General features: G+C 38.0%; 1 protein-coding gene across 1 annotated transcript in view; it reads left to right on the forward strand.

Annotated features, from left to right (window-relative positions):
* LOC126161555 (protein O-glucosyltransferase 2-like) overlaps positions 1-20881 on the forward strand; it is a 109229-nt gene extending 88348 nt beyond the window's left edge. Inside the window, exons 5-7 of the mRNA XM_049917491.1 lie at positions 11343-11580; positions 17354-17653; positions 20321-20881. Of these exons, the coding sequence (XP_049773448.1) occupies positions 11343-11580; positions 17354-17653; positions 20321-20485 (703 nt within the window). The 3' untranslated portion in view covers positions 20486-20881. The remainder of the gene's footprint in view (positions 1-11342; positions 11581-17353; positions 17654-20320) is intronic.
* Positions 20882-21228: the final 347 nt, after the last annotated feature.

Below are 21228 nucleotides of genomic sequence, written 5' to 3' on the forward strand. Positions count from 1 at the left end.
CATAGTCTAGTAATGTAAGTTAATGTTAAAATTGTTACTTTGATAGAGACAATTAGATTCTGTAGACTGGGAAATAAATCATAGTTGCTGTTTCACAACTGTCATTCCCATAGTTCTAATTTCTTTGCATCTGATTCCATGAAGTTGTAAATTTGGCTGTCATATTTTGGTTCTTGGGAACCCTACATTGCTCTCATTTCCTTTTGCAATTAATTATTTCATGAGCCCTGTTTGCAGAACTGATTATACAAACAAAATAGATTGAAATCCTTAGAAAGACAACAAAAACATTTACCTGCAGTCTACGGGAGTACAACAGTAAAGTGCCAAGTCTGCGACTTCTCACAGTTAGTACAGGATATAGCATGCAAGAATGTCCAGAATGAGGAGCTAGTGTTACTGATTTTCTAACACCAACATGCATTGCTATTTCCTTTGGACTTCACACATCTTTGAGTACTACATATTACGCATTAGCTACCTTTGACCAGAAAGTGCTCACAAATCCCAATATGGAGCATACAAGCCTATGTTATCTTGACAGCAATAGAGGAAGCTGTGAGATGAACTACAATATCCATCAACTGTAATACAGCTGTATCTTTATATGCTTGATCTACTGCCAAACACTGAACAACAGTAAACTACACAGCAGCACCAAGATAATTGGTACAGCCACACGTCTTCAAGTACAGAGACACTTAAACAGGCAGAATATGGCTCTGCAGTCAGCAATGCCTATGTAAGAGAATAAGTGTCTGTTGCAGTTGGTAGATCGGTTACTGCTGCTACAATGGCAGGTTATCAAGAGTTAAGTGAATTTGAACCTAGATTATAGTCGGCATCCGAGTGATGGGAGACAGCATCTCCAAGGTAGCAATGAAGTCGGGATTTTCCCTTATGATGATTTCAAGAGTGTACCATGAATATCAGGAATCTGGTAAAACATCGAATCTCTGACATTGCTGTGGCTGGAAAAAGATCCTGTTAGAATGGGACCAACAATGACTGAAGAGAATCGTTCAACATGACAGAAATGCAAACCTTCTGCAAATTGCTGCAGATTTCAATGCTGGCCATCAATATGTGTCAGTGTGCGAACCATTCAATGAAACATCATTGACATGGGCTTTCAGACCTGAAGGCTCACTCGTTTATCCTTGATGACTGCACGACATAAAGCATTAAGCCTCGCCTGGTCCCATCGACACCGACATTGGACTGCCGATGACTGGAAACATGTTGCATGGTTGGACGAGCCATGTTTCAAATTGTATTGAGGGGATGGACATATACAGGTATGGAGACAACCTCATGAATCCAAGGAATCTGCATGTCAGCAGGAGACTGTTCAAGCTTGTGGAGACTCTGTAATGGTGTGGAGCGTGTGCAGTTGGAGTGATACGGGACTCCTCATACGTCTAGATATGACTCTGACAGGTGACACGTACGTAAGCATCCTGTCTGATCACCTTCATCCATTCATGTCCATTGTGTATTCCGATGGACTTGGGCAATTTCAGCAGTACAATACAGCACCCCACACATCCATAATTGCAAGAGAGTGGCTCCAGGAACACTTCTGAGTCCAAACACTTCTGCTGGCCACCAGACTCCCCAGACATAAACATTACTGAGCATATCTGGGATGCCTTGCAACATGCTGTTCAGAAGAGATCTCCACCCCCTTGTAGTCTTACAGATTTGTGGACAGCCTTGCAGGATTCATGGTGTCAGTTCCCTCCAGCACTACTTCAGACATTAGTCGAGTCCTTGCCATGTCATGTTGTGGCACTTCTGCGTGCTTGCGGGACCCTACACAATATTAGGCAGGTGTACCAGTTTCTTTGGCTCTTCAGTGTAAATTGACATTTGCAGTGCACTACTATTTTATTAGTACGAACTGCACTGCTAATATGGTCTCCTGTCCAACCAAACACAGCAGTCCTTCTGAAGGATACTAATAATCCAACTCATGTTATTGTCCCGAGACATTCTTGTTTGCAAGTTTGTGAGTGCTTGTGATCCTCTGTGCCACTTTGTCCAATATACTGCCTCTGTTGTCCATACTTTTCCTTTTTTACTCTTCTGTTCCACCTTTCTTTTACTGGTTTTACATTTCCCTTATTGTTCTTGTCTCTGCTTTGTTGTTTATCATTTTAATTTCTCCTTGGCATTTTAGCTCTTTTTGTACTCCCCAATTTATATTACCAAGATCGTTTATTACCTGTTTATTGAATACACTGAAACACAGAAAAAAATGACACATGGTGTATAAGGGGAGGTACTATTCTGGTAAATTTTCCAAGACTGAAAATGAAAAGAGTCAAAATTAACACAACTTGAATTATGTTGCGGGGAACCACTAGGGGGCTTGGCTGAAATCCGCCTCTTCACTCATACAGTATCACAGTACACCAAAGTAGAATTCACAGCAGTGGATGGATGTCACTATACTCAGAACCCAAAGAGACCCCATCATCATGAACCAATAAAACAATCACTCCAAAAATATCCAGATATAATGAAGTAGTGCAGAATCGTCACCAGCGCATTGACACCCAAGAGGTGCCAGCCCACTGACAAGTCATCATCCTACCTCACATTGGCTGGACTGTTTTCAGCCATACCCGCTGATGCAAGGCAGAAACGATCTTGCAATCCTATGGGATGTTTTGATGAACGATGCCATACTATCAATATGCCTCTTTACACCAACATCCAGCTGATTTGCTGTGAGCAGCAAAGCATTTTGAGCACATCAGCTGGGTGATTTAAGACCAAGAGGTCACTGACCCATTCTCACTTCTGTTCAATAGGTTAACCATCACTGTCCGTAGCCAACTTACGATCACACCCCTCTTGAATTGGCAGGAAGGGCTGAAAACAATCTGGCCAATGCAGGGAAAGATGGTGATGTGTCAGTGAGCCAACACCATTAGGGAGTCCATGCTGGTCCTGGAGAGGAAGTGAAGAAGCAGTAGCTGCTTGCCCCAATTGAGACTCTAGAAGCACAAGTGACTCCACTGCTAAGGGGAACGGGGTCTAAGTCCATGAAGACCTGTAGTGACAGGTACGAAGAAGATGGAAGGACACCCATTGTTCCTAGTGGAATGTTCCCTGTGCAGTCACCACCAAAACATCTTGATGACCTTGTTGCATCAGAATCAGTTCCGGGATCTAAGTGGGGGCCCACCTGAGGATACACACCCATATTGGAGAGCCCACAAATGAAAAGTTGTCATTTCTTCATCTTGAACAGGTAGTGGTGTAAAAAGTCTAGAAGCGTTGATGGGGGCTGGTGGACTGCAAATATGGGTGACTGTCATTCTGCTACAAAAAGAGAGCTGGTGTGGTTGAGCTGTCCCCATAGCATTTGACAGTTGGGTCTTAATGGTTCAAACAAAATGATTCACCAGGTGATTGGAGGCAGAACAAAATGGATAAGCCATGATATGTTTGATGCCATCACAGGTGCAGAATTGCCAGAAGGCAGTTAGCATAAATTGCAATCCTTTAACTGTGACTAAGATGCGAGGTGTACATTTCATAGAAAAAGTTTTCTTGAGTAGTAGTTGTTGTTGTCTGCTGCAGTTTAGTGACGTCTATAAAAAGGGAGAAAGACTCAACAAGGATTTGCCACATGGCTCTCAAGAAAGGTGCCACAAAATCAATGTGCGGGGAGTTCCACAGCTGAGTTGATTTTGCCGAAGGGAAATACGATCACGGAGGTGCTGGTTGGTGCGTGTGACAGGCCAAACTATTCTACTTCCATGTTATGTCATTTTCCATTTGCAGCTAGTACACATAACTAACAATGAACAGTTACATGTGAGAGACCCCCAATGAGACTGATGGAGGAGATGAAGCAACTGTTGCTAGAGTTGCACCCCTCACTACCCAGTGATAAAATGCTGAAAGGAAATGCAGAATTGGTGCACTCCAAAGATGACATACAGCCCTTCCTTCTCTATTTATGAATAACTTGTTTGAGCCTGAGTTTTGGAACCGTTATTATAGGATTTTAGAAACCATCTGGTAATGTTTGGGAAAAGACAGACTGTGGGATTACAAGACAAACCGCTTCTGCTGTCTTTCCATCCCCCACGTTTCCTGTATTCCCACCATCCTAGACCTAGACCACCACTTGCATATCACAGTGTGAATCCAGTTGTATTCCTGTTGGTCTGTGTTCGGTCTTCTTGTTCCAAAAAAGAACTAGTTTACCATTTACCAGCCTAGTGAGCAGTTCACAAATACATTTTATGTGCTTTTCTGCCACTGTTTGATTGCCTCTGAAGCTTTTCACCATATTTGCAGTTGCAGAATTTAAGTGCATAATAGTACAATTTTCATAATTTGTGAAAGAGAGAGGAAACAATTTCAGTTACATGTATCAAACTACTTAAGGTGAGGGACTTAGAGTAAGTCATACTGCACACTGCAATACTGGCTCAATCATTACCTGCATCTACAGTGCACCAGATGGTAATATGTCAGTATTCAGGAAAAACTGTAGCAAATTATGAGAGACTGCATGAGAAACAGTAAAATAATTATATTGTTTGGTGATTTGAATACCAAATTTGCAGTTGGGCCTGCAATTCTGCCTCATAATTTATTACTTGAATGTACTTATCATCATTTGTAGGGTAATTGGGGAATATAAAAGTGTTAATGGTCACCAATGTTGTGGAGACAATATAAAAGGTTCACAAAAAATTTTCATTTGCAGAGGAGGGGGCAGATGAAACTTACATGGAAAAAGAAATTAATACCACAGGAAACACAGAGATTCAAGATACTTTGCAAGTGACTATAGGGATCAGATGTCTTATTAGGGAAGCATGTAATTTTCCTCCTGATCCTCCAGGACAAAGCTCTCAAATGAGAAAGCTCAACATCCAAGGAACCATACTCACTCTTGGCACTTGTGTTCTCTTCTGTACATTTTAAGTATTTGACAACCGAATATGAAGTTAATTTAGACTACGTAGGTGACTGATCTAAACAGTAATCAACACTCCTTCGTCGTCCACAAAACCCAAGTGTTGCTGACGTCAAATACACATAAAATAAGTGACTAGTATAAGCAAGAACATTGTAAGTGCTGCAACTGTCCAAACAAATAGTAGTCTCAGAAATACTGTAGAATATCCAGCAATACAGAAACACAAAATTCAAATACTAAGCCTATCGTATACAAGTCTAATATTGATTTTTGTTCATTCATTCACAGTGTTCCATAGATCCCCTCAAGAAGGAGTCATACCTTCTGTTTATCTCATAGAAGCAGCTTGATATTTACTTTGTTACACTGGTATTTTTGAAATACAGAAATCTGTTTACAGTACACTATTATTTGTCATGCTACTTCCTTGAAGCTAAAAAGTATTTTGAATCCTGGAATCTAGGTACCCAGCTGATTTGTAAGAATGGCTAATGAGGTAAGTTTTGTAATTTTATTTTGAGCTGGTTGGTGTTCCCAGTTCCTGATTTTGTGTTAAAAGGGGAGCTTCTTGAATATGTCTTGTGAAAATACTATGTATTTAACACAATATAAATTGTTAATTACTTAACATTGCAGTAAACTGAAAAAAGTCTATCTATATATCATTTGTTTGTCAAAGTCCAGAGACAACATGAATAATCAAAGAATCTACACAACATATAAAATATAACTGACACTTTACTATTTGCATCACTCCCCTCCCAAGTGTTTTTGATATTTGGGGCTGAAGTAGACACAACACCCAGAAGCAGTGAAGGTTCTTTAGTGGCACCATGTTAGATGAAAATCTATTTGCTGGAATGCAAATTATATAGCATAAATGCCCTCTGGGTAATATTTTGTAACTTTATCTAGTTAATGTTAGAAAGTCTGCATTGCACAGTTCACATGGCATTTGAAGAATTTTGTAAAGTCCAAATTGAGTGTGAAACAGTAATTTTAAATTGTCTCTTAGCACAATGGGTATATTATAAAAAGCATGGATGAGGTCAGTTGTGGAGAAAACTGTCTTGTTATGATTGTAAACAGAAAAATCCAGGATATGTGGCACAGGATAGCATTGAGGTATCACACTGGCATTAAGCTGATGATAGTCACTATTATGTCACATCCCATTCTCTTCTTAGTGGCAGTACAGAATGGTAAGGACCAGCTACAATATGAAAGCTGACATGTCACTTGATCCATTGTGAAAGGGAACTCTTGCTTTGTGATCTTGAGTTTGTCTGGAGGCAGCCGACGAGGCCATGCATGGACTGGTGGCCCTGGTGCTCTGACTGTGTGAAGTATCATTGAGTATCTTACTGGTGCTGGAGCAGTCAATGGATTGTCCTTTGTTACATCACTGTCGATCAGTTTGACACCAAAATGGTTGGTGTAGTACAGGTATCCATGACTAGATAACAGTGAAGTAACACATTGGTGACAATCTCCATCTGGATGTATGTCAGAGATAGACAGTGGGAGGAAACATGATGTGTCCATCATGATGTAAGATCCATTTGTGGAACATGGGTGATCAATACCTGTATTTCACAGTGGAAATAAATGAGAAAAAAAGTTATGCTGAAACATGAACAATAAGGAATTGTCTCTCAGTGACTGTCCAGTTTGTAATCAACCACCACCACCACCACCACCACCACCACCACCACTGATTTCTGTCACACTTATGGGTTGCAGCTCAATATTCTTAGAGGTTGCTCATGCTGGAAGAGCATTGCTGTTGTAACACACATTTGGAGCATCCTGTTTGGAGGTCTGCAACTTGATCAGATTGTTCAGTTACTTTAATTTGCAAAATTTTGGGAACGCTCTCTGTCCTGCCAGAGATGGTTTGCTGTTTGATGGTGGTTACATCTCAACTATTTGGTCAGTGGTTTGAGTATTTATCATGGTAGGGATAGAATTCACATGTGGCTGACATGAGCAGTTATACACAATGAGGTTGATGCGAAAACTTAGATAATGTGCACCTTATCATTCTGCCAAACAGTTCATATTTTCCAGTATGTGATCAGGTCGCTTCAACATGTATTTCAGAAACTTTTTGTCACCAGATGTCTTGTGAAAATGCTACGTATTTATCTGGTGAGAGTATTGGTTTTTATGTTGTGACAAATTGTGCATATCACCAGACCTGGTTTTATTGCAGTTGGGCCGAAATCCCAGGATACAGCAGTTTAATACAACATTTTATACAATCATTAATCACACTACATAACAGTAAACTGAGAAAAAGAACATCTGTACATCCTCATTTGTTCCTTAAGATCAAGACAGAGAACAATATCCCAAAAGCATTACGTAATGAACAAAGCTTATTGATTAGTTTGTTTATATGTTGATTTTTTTTTTTTTTACTTGTTATCCAGCAGCACCCAAAGGAATTTTGCATACAGTGCTTCATTTACTTAGTGATCATTAATATCTACTTTTGGTGCCATCATGTTATTTTTCTTTATCTTAAATCACATAATATGAGTCTTTTTGGCTTAAACTGTTTGCTGTGACCCAGCTGTATGCCTGTTCAGTTATTATCTGAGCTGTGTGTGACAAGGCTGTGTAAGGACTGAAAAGCAATTGTGTGTGGTGTGCATCCAGTCTCAGTTTGGACCATGGGATTACCCCACTTTGCAGAGGTGAGATGGCTTGTATGTCTCTGTCAACTATAATCGACAGATATCTATAGGAAGGCCAGATGAATCTGTGCTTCTTGAAGAGGGTGGCAGCCTTTTCAGTAATTGCAACAGTCTGGATGATTGACTGATCTGACCTTGTAAAATTAGCCAACATGGCTTTGCTGTGTTGTTACTGTGAACAGATGAAACAAGGAGAAACTATAGCTGTTATTTTTCCTGGTAGCATGCAGGTGTACTGTGTGGGTTAATGATGATTGCATCCTCTTGGGTAAACTTTTTCCAGATGTAAAGTGGTCCACCATTCAGACCTCTGAACAAGAAATTTCAGGAGGATGTTGTCATAAGGGAAAACAAAACCGATCCTATGAGTTTGGTGTTGAATATTACATCCCTTAATAGGGTAGGTAGTTCAGAGAATTTAAATAAAACATGGGTATGTTGGAGTTAGATACAGTGGGAATTAGTGAAGTGCAATGGCGGAAAGAACGGATTTCTGGCAGGTGAGTGCTGGGTTATCAACACAAAATCAAATAGAGGTAATGGAGGAGTTGGTGCAATAATGAATAAGAAAATAAGAATGAAGGTAAGCTACTATGAACAGAACAGTGAATGCATTGCAGTAGCTGAGATAAGCAAAAAACCAAATCCCATGACAGTAGTATGAACTTATGCACCAACTATCTCCACAGAAGAGGAGGAGACTGAAATAATGTGTGATGAGTTAAAAAAAGATATTCAGACAAAAATGAAAATTTAATTGTGCTGGGGAACTGGAATTCAAAAGTAGGAAAAGGAAGAGAAGGAAAAATAGTAGGAAAACATGGACTTTGAGAAAGGAATTGAAGGGGAAGCTGCCTGATAGAATTTTTGACACAACATAATTTGATATTGCCAACACTTAGTCTAAGAACCATGAAAGAAGGCTATCTATGCGGAGGAGAACTGGAGAAACTTGAAAGTTTCAGGTAGATTATATTATGGTACGACACAGATAAAGTAGATTTTAAACTGCTTTACTGGAGCAGAGATGTGTACTGGTTATGAACAGTGGATTAAAACAGAAAAAAGTGCAGAAATGTAGGAAATTAAGATTAGTCTAATAACAGTGGGCACAGAGGCTCTTAAACAGTCATTCTTACCATGCTCCATATATGAGTGAAACAAGAAGAAATACTAATAACTGGTGCATCTGAGAGTACCCTTAGCGCTGCATTTCATAGTGGTGTGTAGAGTATGGATGTATGTGTCGATGATATTTCACTAAATACAATATGTACCTTACAGTGTATGAATATTTTATACATTTCAAGTTAATATGATGTATATACACAGAAAAAATTTATGTAATGTTTTATATAGTAGATAGTGTCGGAAGTTCCATGCAGCTTTCCACGGATGATGCTGTAGTATACAGAGAAGTTGCAGCATTAGAAAATTGCAGTGAAATGCAGGAAGATCTGCATCGGATAGGCACTTGATGCAGGGAGTGGCAACTGACCCTTAACATAGAAAAATGTAATGTATTGCGAATACATAGAAAGAAGGATCCTTTATTGTATGATTATATGATAGCGGAACAAACACTGGTAGCAGTTACTTCTGTAAAATATCTGGGAGTATGCGTACGGAATGATTTGAAGTGGAATGATCATATAAAATTAACTGTTGGTAAGGCGGGTGCCAGGTTGAGATTCATTGGGAGAGTCCTTATAAAATGTAGTCCATTAACAAAGGAGATGGCTTACAAAACACTCGTTCGACCTATATTGGAGTATTACTCATCAGTGTGGGATCCGTACCAGGTCAGGTTGACAGAGGAGATAGAGAAGATCCAATGAAGAGCGTTACGGAGATGTTTAGCAAACTCAAATGGCAGACTCTGCAAGAGAGGTGCTCTGCATCGCATTCTAGCTTGCTGTCCAGGTTTCGAGAGGGTGCGTTTCTGGATGAAGTATCGAATATATTGCTTCCCCCTACTTATACCTCCCGAGGAGATCACGAATGTAAAGTTATAGAGATTCGAGTGCCTACGAAGGCTTTCCGGCAGTCGTTCTTCCCACGAACCATACGCGACTGGAACAGGAAAGAGAGATAATGACCATGGCATGTAAAGTGCCCTCCGCCACACACCGTTGGGTGGCTTGCAGAGTATAAATGTAAATGTAGATGTAGATATTCATTTTGTGATTTATACTTGAAAATCCAACGTAAGGAATGAAACATTCAAAGCAACTGTACGTAAGCAACTGACAGCACTAATTTTTGCCACTACTAACTCCAGTTCACAAAATCTATCATTTTGTAGACATAGCACCTGCAGATATTAGACAACGAAAAGCAGCAGAAATTAAGAGAAAACAAAAAAGTGATTTTGGGCATCCCCTGCTTGGAAGCAAAATATCTTATCCTGGGGTGAAGTCGAGAAAAAGATTTCTTCAAACAACTGAAGCCATTACATCATTGCCTTCCACTTATCGAACAGAGCTGTGGCAAATCAAGGCACCATAAACCTAAAATAAGAGCCCACTGCTGGTTTGCAACTGCCCCACCAAATGTGGGAGACTTTGAATAGACTGTGAACTGAAATGCTGCGGTGCAAACAAAACTTGAAGTGGTGGTGCTATGTTACTGGAGATGCAACCTATGAATGTGGAGAACTTCAAGGTGCTGAACACCTCTCGATCTGCCCAGAGTTGCCTGAAACCTGCACACTGGTGAACTTGGTTTCAATAAAAGTTCCATCAAAAAATGACTGCTGAATTTTGAGCCTCAAAATCAGTTTGAAATGCACAAAGTCTTATGTATATATTGTAGGTATATTTTTAATTTGTAAATAACTGTACTGTCGTGGATATGAAAATAATAATCACTATGGTTGTTTTGATTGGATTCGCATCATCACTGTTGTGTCTCTCTAACAAAGTAAAATATCCATGGTAGATATAAGTTTTAAGAGATCTAATGTATCATGTGTTTCAGTTAAGAATTGCTTTAGGTGTACCTTCATTTTTTGTTTCAGTTTGAGTTAACTAGCTGCTATACAATGTTTAAGTGTGGATGTATAAATACGATACTTTTTTTTTTTTTTTTTTTTTTTTAACACTCAAAATGAGAGCCGATGAAATAAATGTGACCTTGTAGGAAACGCATATGATTTTGAAGATGCAGAGCATATGCACTGAATCTGAAACCAGTTCATCTATATTTGTCTTCCACTGTTTGATGTTGTATCTGAGTTCTCTCACTGATATGAAAATTTCCTGCTCCATTTGTTTGACAAAAATACATTAAATTTGGAATTTCCGTATTTGAGAGATTCAGCTAAGGAAAAATGATAGCAAAATAACAAAAAAACCTTGTGAGTTATCATTTTTAATTGCAATTTGCCACAGCAAATAGTCTGGCGTAGACTGCTGTTGCTGTGATTCTGCATTAGATTCTTGAGTGTGTGTCTACATAGTCACTGTCCACACATAACTATGAGATATAAGATCTGCACCACTGTTGAAGATGAAAAAGGTGGGTTATGCTGTGTACAAGATGAAGATACAAAATATGAAAAAATATATTTAAAGAGAACTGACTTATCCCATTAATTTTTCAAACCTTCTCAATGTTGCACATTATAAGTCAATCAATGAATGACAACTAATTTTCATTTTAATGTTTTGTTTGTTTTCCTATTGCAGAGTGATGTTAGATATGCTGTCCGTCCAAGGAAATATTGATAAAAAATGGGAAGAAAAAACTGAAAAAGCTTTCTGGAGAGGAAGAGATTCTCGCCGAGAAAGACTCAAGTTAATAGAAATTGCTCGAAAAAATCCTGATTTATTTAATGCATCACTTACAAATTTTTTCTTCTTCAAAGAAGAAGAGAAAGAATATGGTCCAAAAGAAAAGCATATATCATTCTTTAAGTTCTTTGATGTGAGTTGGATGTTTTTATATCAAATTACTAAATATGAACATAGATACAGTACATAATTTCCATTTGTTGTGTGTCTTTGTGCGTATCTGTGTGTGTGAGTGGAGGGGGGTGGGGGGTGGGGGGGGGGAGGCAGCACTCATGCACTCGTGTTTTGACAGGAGAGTGCAGCCGATGAGGAATGATGGAGGCTTAGGAGTTGAATGAATGTTATTGATAATGTGATGGCCACCAGAATTGGAAATACTGGAAGTGTGGCAAAATGATACAATACTGTAACAGTAATAAAAATGAGTAGCTGTTAGCTGATTGGCAATGTAAGTGAAAGGACACTACAGCGAGATATGAATATTACAGGTTTTCTGTACTCAAATGTTTCACACTTCTATTGCATTTTAGTTTTATGTGTCAAGGATGAAATAGTTTTAGGATGATGTCAGGTGAATATGAGAATGTCAGTGATTTTTTCGGTGTGGTGAGAAACACAAAATCACCAGTTGGAAATATAGTGCTAGAGGGAACATATTTTCTAGCATTGTAGGTCAGTTATTGATTCACTGCCATGCAATACTCACTTGTTTATACGGTGGGCCTCCAACTTAATATCTTAGTACTACACAGGGAGAGAAGATTTAAACACACAACCTCTTCCTATCTGCTAAAAGTGATCAGAAAAGCTCCTCCAATGGGATAATCTTAAAGAGATCATTGTCTTCAGTATGGATTTGTTACATATGTTAATTGCAGAGACTGGAAGAAAACTAATGGAGCAGAGATACCACTCAAATTACAGCTATCACAAAGCAAATAAATACTGGACCAGACAAAGATGTATCTTGGTAGTCATGTTCAATAACTGATTCTTAGTGAATAAGTATACTGTGGCAGACTTCATTCACTTTAAATTTCAGCCCCACACATCAAAACTGATGTTTTGTTTCTGTCATCGGCACACTATCACAGTTTCACAGTACTTGTAGGTAAACTAGGATATAGTAGGGCAAATGCATAGGACCTGCCTATGTTGAGAGGTTGCCATTTTATCACAAGTTTGCATAAAATGTTTGGAAAGCTAGGAAAAATCAAGAATATAGGAATGTGCTGACATGAATTGGCATAGACCTTTGGACATTCACCTCCTTTATCTCAGGTGTAAGTGAGCTCCTGAGAATCAAGAGTTACTGCACGCAGAAACATTGGTGTCACCATCTGCGACTTCTCTCATCCCATATGAAGTATATTGCCTACAGTTCAGGATTCTCTATCAACTACTATGGTTCATTATTTATGCCAACCTTCATAATAATAATGACACTGACAACATTTAAATGTGTTTTCCTGAGGTTATTTACATTTACTATTTAATGTGTTATAAAGGTACTTTACACTACTGCAGAATAGTAATCAGATTTAACTATCACGTAGAAATTAGTTACATTGTTCATACAACAGTTGTATTGCGCATAAAAGCTACCTGAAATGATGGCAACATCAACGCACACATTACACTGGTGTAACAAATTCTGCTGCACCCTTTCAAATATCCTGGGTACTCTGATAAGCAGATTCACTGTGCATTTTGAACAGCACACACCAAACCTCAAGAGCAGCCAGAAGAAATGGTAATCTCCACAAGAACAGTTTTCCTACCTCACGTTGGCAGTGTGTCCCTCGAGATCAGCAGGCTTTTCAAGAAACATGCAGTAAAATATGTCTTCCATCCTTTGACGTATGTGTTAATGATTCTGAGTTCTGTAAAAGATGACCTAAGAGAAAGGACACCAGGAATATGTAAATACCATGCCATTATGGGATATCTTACATTGCCCAGACATGTCGCACTGTTAAAAGACAGATGGGATGGATGTAGACATTGTGCAGATTGGGTCATCCAGGAAAAAAATCTGCTGTTGCTGAACTCTTCAGTAATGTAGGTATGTAAATAAAGCAGCTGGAACAGATGTCATCTGTCACTGTTTCAATATCCTTTTTTTTTTTTTTTTTTAAATGGGATACTGTTTTATGCGAATCAGACTGAACTTCTGTGACTGATTTTCAGTCATTCAGTCTGACGGAGAAAGCATGCTAATCGAATACTAATATCCAAGGAAATAATGCACGAATAGTTCAAAGACTACCTCCTATGTGGATCAGTTATGGATACAATTATGCTGCCAGTGAGCTTAAAGCAATCATCTTGCCTAAGAAAGAACACTGGTGTCCAAAAATCAGGGAAAATAATCTAAAATAATGGTACTGTGAAATTGTGTGTCAAATGTAATGAATTCAAAATAAAATGTAAACACTTACCATAAGACAAATTTTTATTTGTTACAGCAGAAATATCATAGAATCCAATTTGGATATATCAGTTCAATATTGTACAAAAAATGTCAGATGCCGTATGATCATCCTGAACATTAATGCAGTATGATCAGAGGTGTATAATACTATTAATGATGTTCACTGTTACTTCCATAGGAAGCTAATTGGCACTTTTTGCAAAGCTATTTTTGATACAATAATAGTCTTTGGAGAGGAACTTCAAACAGTAACATGCCTTCTGAGAGAATTACAAGAGCAACCTTTGAGACTGAGGTCAGAAGGTCAAGCTGGGCACTCTGAGTGCAGAACTGTTTGTTGTTGAGTACATTCATCTACATCTACATGATTACTCTGCAGTTACCACTTATATGTCTGGCAAAGGGTTCATAGAACTACTTTCAGACTAATTTTCAATTGTTCCACTTTTGAGTAGCAACTGGGAAAAATGAACACCCAAATCTTTCTGTGCAAGCTATGATTTCTCTTATTTTATTTTGATATCATTTCTCCATGTATAGGTTGCAGTTAATGAAATATTTGGACATTTGGAGGACAACAGTGGTGTTTAAAATTTAATGAAAAGAACTCACTGCTGTGAAAAATGCCTTTGATTCAATGATTACCACCCCAACTTGTTTATCATTTCTGTGATATTGTCTTCCCTATTTCTTGATAATTAATACAAAATAAGCTCCCCTTTTTTTAACTTCCTTGGTGTACTTTCAATCCTACTTGGTAAGGATCCCATACCACATGGCAATACTTCAGAAGAGGACATGTGAGTGTAATGAAGGCAGTCTCGTTGATAAATTTTTTACATACTTTTAATGACCTGCCGACAGAACACATTCCTTTATTCACCTTCCCCACATCCACGAGACCAGCCCTGTATTAAAAAAAAAAAGAGCTATTGTTTTGCAAGACAAATGTCAACCTATTTCACTGCTTTAGCAATCTTCCTAAGTATTAAAGATGTCATATCTACAGATATTCATATCTTCAGATGTGAAATTGTGCTGCAATACTTCAAAGGGGTACTGTTCCATACACAGACGCTCCCTAATCAGTAGTATCTTTTTTGGGATGAAAGAGGGTTCCAGCAGCTCCTTGGCAGATCAAAACGTTTACTGTAATTTTTCCAAACTAAACTGGGATTCATTTATGCAGAGAACAGTCCTGCATTGAATCAACAGTCTGGCATACATATTGCCATGTTCCCTCCCTCCTGTGATTAGTGTTGAGCAGTAGCATGATAGTTTGCTTTGCATACAAAACATCTTCATAAAGCATCCTGTGCAGATTACTTAACAATAACATACTTTCAATGGCTGCACATGTAATTGGATTGGTTCTGGCTCCTAATGTTGAGTGTACAATAATAAATATCTGTGATTTTCACAAATGCAGGCGTTATTGAGCCAACTGAATAACAAACCTGTGGTCAGAAATTCTAACCAACAGTCTACAAACAAAAGAAATATGTAGTATGTACATTTATCATTCTGCTTACTTATTGGCTTGCAGCCAATCGGCATCAAACTGTAGTTCCTCCGCTGAATGATGATTCAATGGAGTTGGAAATTCCTACTGTCTTCTCGCTCACACACACTGCCATTGTACTATCAAATATGTTGGTGTCAGCTGTGTATAGATGAGGTAAAGAGGCTGCAGGCGCTTGAAATATTGAGCAGCAATGCTGTGACAGGAACTGAACAACTTCGACTTTCAAGTAAATGACTTTTGGTTGCTTCATGTTATTTCTGTTTCTTTGTATTTTCCCTAATTTATGGAAATCATTGTACGGCATGTGGAAGGAAAGATGGAGATTCCACTGACTACATCTACAGACTGGAAAGCCATACACTAATCTGTCCCATCGCAGTTTATAAGAAGTGTGTGAAGCCATATTTCTTTGGTTGTATATGTGATATACAACAACATACAGTATCTTTGAACTATTCAAAAGATATTCCTGGCAGATCACTCAATTTCTAGTGGCACACTATAATGTGTTTGTGTAAAAGGCATTTTGGGTGATGTGGACTACAGTCTTTATTAGTAACACTACCACTTACATCCCGTTACAGAATAAAAGAAAGTTGCAGTAAGTCAGTTAGCCTACTTTATCTTTTAAAAGATGTATCTTATGAGAACATGAGGAGAACAAAGTACTCTGACTTTCTTTACAGTTTTACCAAAAATATGATGTGAACGCACATATACAAGGGTTGAAACTTTAATAGTGACAACTATTTATTTACAGCTCGTACAAAATAGATATGTGTTTTAAAGTTTTACTGGCCTTCAAAACAGTCACCAGCATTGTGTACAACCCGTTGCCAACAATGTGGAAGTCGTAGGATACTCTTAGCAGTGCCAGTTGTGTTGACAGTTCGAGCGGCGTGGTCTGCTGCCCGACAAATCTGCAGCAATTCTGAAGCGAATGCTGTGAAGTTTTTCCTTCAGTTTATAAATTGAGTTGAACTCACATGGGCTTAAGTCAGGGGATTGCAGTAGGTGGTATAGCACTTAGCAGCCCCATAAGTCAAACAAATCAGAAACAGCTTGCACTTTATGTGTTTGAGCAATGTCTTGCAAAATGATGGTCAGATCCTGCAGAAAGTATCATCACTTCTGTCTCTAAGCTGGTTGTACGTTGTGTTCCAAAAATGAATAGTATAGAGACAGAAGTGATGACACTATCCGCAGGAACCTGACCATCATTTTGCAAGAAAATGCTCAAGCACGTACAGTGCAAGCTGTTACTGATTTGTTTGACTGATGGGGCTGCTAAGTGCTATACCACCTACTGCACTCCCCTGACTTAAGCCCACGTGAGTTCAACTCAATTTCTAAACTGAAGGAAACACTTCATGGCATTCACTTCAGAACTGCTACAAATTTGTTGGGCAATAGACTGTGCGGCTCGAACTGTCAACACACAAGTGTCACTGCTAAGAGTATCCTACAACTTCCACATCGCTGGCAGCGGGTTATACACAATGCTGGTGACTACTTTGAAGGCCAGTAAAACTTTGAAACACGTGTCTTTTGTAAAAGCTGTAAATAAATAGTTACCACTATTAAAATTCCAATCCTCATATAATTTGGAGGTTCTACATGATATTAATCATCAACACCAAAATAGAAGGACAACTAGAATGCTCTAAAATGAAGATGTTAATTAATATGGTTACTTGTTTGGCATATTGCAACTCTCAACTGTATCAAAATGGCTTTCTTATATTCTAAGTATGGAGTGACAGTTTAAAGTGTTATATTAATGAGACTGTTATTATCAGTGTTAGAATGCTTGCCTATGTATAATTTGTGTGTTGTTTGTATGTTTGAAACATTAATGAATTTTTCAACATCTCTAAAATGTTCCAGTATTTTAATAATTCTGGTCCTTCTTTCTCTCAGTTAATTTGAATTTTTTATTTGTTTCAGTATAAGTATCAAATAAACATTGATGGGACTGTAGCAGCTTACAGATTTCCCTACTTGCTGGCAGGTGACTCCCTTGTTTTCAAGCAAGATTCAAAGTATTATGAACACTTTTACAATCAACTAGAGGCTTGGAAACATTATATACCTTTAGATGCTGACCTTAGCAATATAGTAGAACAAATAATATGGGCGAAGAAACATGATGCTGCTGCAAGAGCCATAGCAGAAAGAGGTCAACAGTTTGCAAGATCCAATTTGATGCCACAAGATATATTTTGTTATCATGCTACCTTGCTTAAGGTATTTAATTCTATTTTTCTCTTCATAATGAAAATACAGCTATTTTAGTAATAAGAAAATTAGAGGATTTCTAAGTGAGAAATAATATTGTGTTGTCAGATATATTTTACTCTACGGCTTAATTTGAGCTTAATCAAAGGATTTTAAAGAATTATACTTTCTGCTGAGTGGCAAAAGAGTTATATGTGTGTGTGAAAAATGTCCCTTATCCACTTTACAAAATGTAAGGAATGACATCCAATCAGATCAGATTTATAAAATAACACAGATGAAACTGTCGCAAGTGTTCAAAGATGAACACTTACTTGCTAATAAATGATTATTTAATTGCAAACAATGTAAAAGCAAAAGGTTTAACAGCCCTTTGACGTCTATTTCATTAGAAACATCGAGCTTATTCAACAATATAAGAATGAAGGAGGAAATCAACTGTCATCCCACTGAAAGGAACAACTGGGAATTTGCCTGAAGTGATTTAGAGAACCCATACAAAATCTAAATGTTGATAACTGAACAAGGATTTCAATCACACTACTCCTGAGTATGAATTGAGTGTCTTAACAGTTTCATTAAATTCTTGGTAAAAGACACCAAAGAAATCCAAATTCATATCCAGCAACATGCAGGCACAGGTCTCCCTTCTTGTACTAAAATGTTAATTGGTGGAACTGTAGAATTCATCTAGAACATCTACATAGTGCAAATAAAATTTGTACATCAGAGGAACATAAAATTTTTGATTGTGTTTTAATACGAGAGAAGGAAAGTTGCTACTCACCATATAGCGGAGATGCTGAGCCGCGATAGGCACAATAAAAAGATTCACACAATCATAGCTTTCAGTCATTAAGGTCTTTGTCAGCAGTGGACACACACACACACACACACACACACACACACACACACACACACACACACCTGCAGTCTCAGAGAGCTGAAACTACACTGCAGTGTAGTTGAAGTTATTTGCTGCAGTGTCCCTGCTCTGCAGTGTCCCTAGACCATGATGTGTGACTTCTTCACCTTTTGCAGTGAGCAAGTGCTGAAGGAGAGCTTCAAGCTATTTAAATGATGTAATCAGTTTTGTGATAACTCTTCTATATTATAACTTGTAATGTTTCCATTATATAACTTCATTTACAATTGCGACTAATACAGTTCTCACACCAGATGTTGATCATTACATGTGCTGCTGTACTGATTTGAGATTTCAGAATGATCATTCTCCCATATTCTCCAGTTGTTCTGGCATTTACATTATTGCCCATACAGTTTGCCCTGTGACATCCAAGGCACCACCAAGCCACAACTCCAAAGCAGGTGGAGAATTACACTCACTGTTGTGCATTGTTGATGTTCTGAGCTGACTTATTTCGCATCCATCTGCACATATGGCACACCAGAGCATGTACATTGGGATGCTCCACACGTAATAGCTATCTAAACAATGTTTCCAGTTGCCACAAACATCTTTCTTCAGCCTAAGTGATGAGAAATGGAACATGTTGTTCCACAGAATCAACAAGTTACAGGTTACACCACAGTCTGGCCACCCGGATTCAGGTTTTGAGTGGTTTCCCTCAGTTGAGCAAGGTGAAAATCAAGATGATTTCTTTTAAAAAGACAGGGTCACTTTATTTAACCATTCCTGTCCAATCCAGACTTGTTTTCCCATCTCATGTTAAAACTCTAATCTACCTTACTTCCTTTTATCCAGACACAGAAAGTAAAAGTCCTATCAAAACAAAGACTATTTTGAACATCAATGCTTACCAGGTTCTATCCTTTCGGAGGCGATTTGCTCTTGCTTTCCTCTAAAATTTGGCATCGGGTATGAACTTACAGTAACTTGTCTTTACATTCCCCACTAAAGAGAGAGATCTGGGTTTGATTTCCAGTATCACATATAGTTTTTACCAGTCAGAAAAGTTCGTTGCAATGCACATTTCACTGTAGAGTGAGAGTTCATTCAAGAAATAGTATGCTACAAATAAGCCATTTTCTGCCATGTCCTTTCACTATTGTCTTTTAATCCAAGAAGAAGATATGGTATGGAGTTTGGAAGAGTAGTGCTACTGACAAACAGACATATTGAGTTGGATTGCAAGATGTTTTCAGATGCTTTGTTTTTTAAGAGTAATACCCTTAAAAGACTAACATCTGGGTTCAAGTCCTTGTCAAATACAAAATTTTAATCTGTCAGGGTGTTTCTTTGCAGTATGTAGTCTTCTCAGGATGAAAAATCATTATCTAGTTCCCAAATTGTTTACAGTGCAAGTATTGCCATCCACAAAGATTAGTCATATTCAGGATATGTTTTAACTGTATTTGGCTTGTCCTCGGTATTCAATATCCAGACTGAATCCTTCATTCTGTTGGTACTACTTATAACAGCAGTGTAAAAACTAGGTGCTGTTGTGCTTGATAGCTCACAGACATTTGGTAAGCAGAGGAATCTAAAGTGCACTAATGCAATGTAGTGCTGAGAAATAATAGGTAGACTGAACAGGCTGCTTCTTAAAGTTTAAGTCCCAAAATCAGTACTTTCTTCAATACCTGCACTAATAAGTATCTGTTTTGTTCATCACTAGTGTAATCATTTCATTATCAATTTTATGGTTCTGTATCATTACATTTTTTTATCATTTTTTAATAACAATTTTACAGAACTGGTCTCACCGTGTGATTAGTGAAGTTAAAGTACTAGATGGTATGGAACATGTTCCACAGCCAGTTCCAGACAAACCACATGAAGATTGCCAGTGTGATAAACTATCAGCTAAGCAAAGTCAAGGAGATGACAAGGACTTGAGAAATAAGGAAGAGCTGTAGTTGAAGAAAAACATGTTCCTTACTTTTAATATTAACAATACCGTATTATTTAATTTCATATCTGTGTATGTTACCAATTTATGAATACAGTTTTGGCAAGATGAGTGAAGTACATTTTTGTCTCCCCTCTGTATCGCATGGTTTGTAAGTTTCACACATGTTGCCTTTTCTTACTATTTGCTGAATGTAGTGATTCTAATGGAAGGGGCTGCATGAAACCATCTAGAACTGAAATAAGTGATGTGCCTGCACTATGCATTTTTCTCTGTTTCGTAATTGAAAGGAAGTAATATATCAATACTTCCTCAAATATTAGATTTTACTAGTGAACAATTAAAAAAGCTACATGGGCTGTAAAAGAGGAATTTGTAATGAATTGCACTGTTATTCAAAGTATTTCATGTTCAAACTTTTTTTGCTTCTTATATATTAAATGGGAAAAAATAATATCCATATTTGCATATAGTGGCATCTGACACAATTTCTTGAAAGAGGAAGATGTCTTCACCCATAACTGAAATATTTTAAGTTTTATTAGTGTTCACTTGGATCATAGATGTCTTAACTCAACACGGAAAACCTCCCCCATATTGCTTCAATGAATACCCACAGTCTCCACTTAGTAAACATCAATCATCAGGATAGCGTAGCCCTACCTTACTGTGTATCTTTAAGCGTTTTACATTATGGGTTGAAGATATATTCACAATTTACACTGAATCACTGAATGTATAAATAGTGTA

The sequence above is a fragment of the Schistocerca cancellata genome, chromosome 2 (assembly GCF_023864275.1).
Source record: "Schistocerca cancellata isolate TAMUIC-IGC-003103 chromosome 2, iqSchCanc2.1, whole genome shotgun sequence".
Lineage (NCBI taxonomy): Eukaryota > Metazoa > Arthropoda > Insecta > Orthoptera > Acrididae > Schistocerca > Schistocerca cancellata.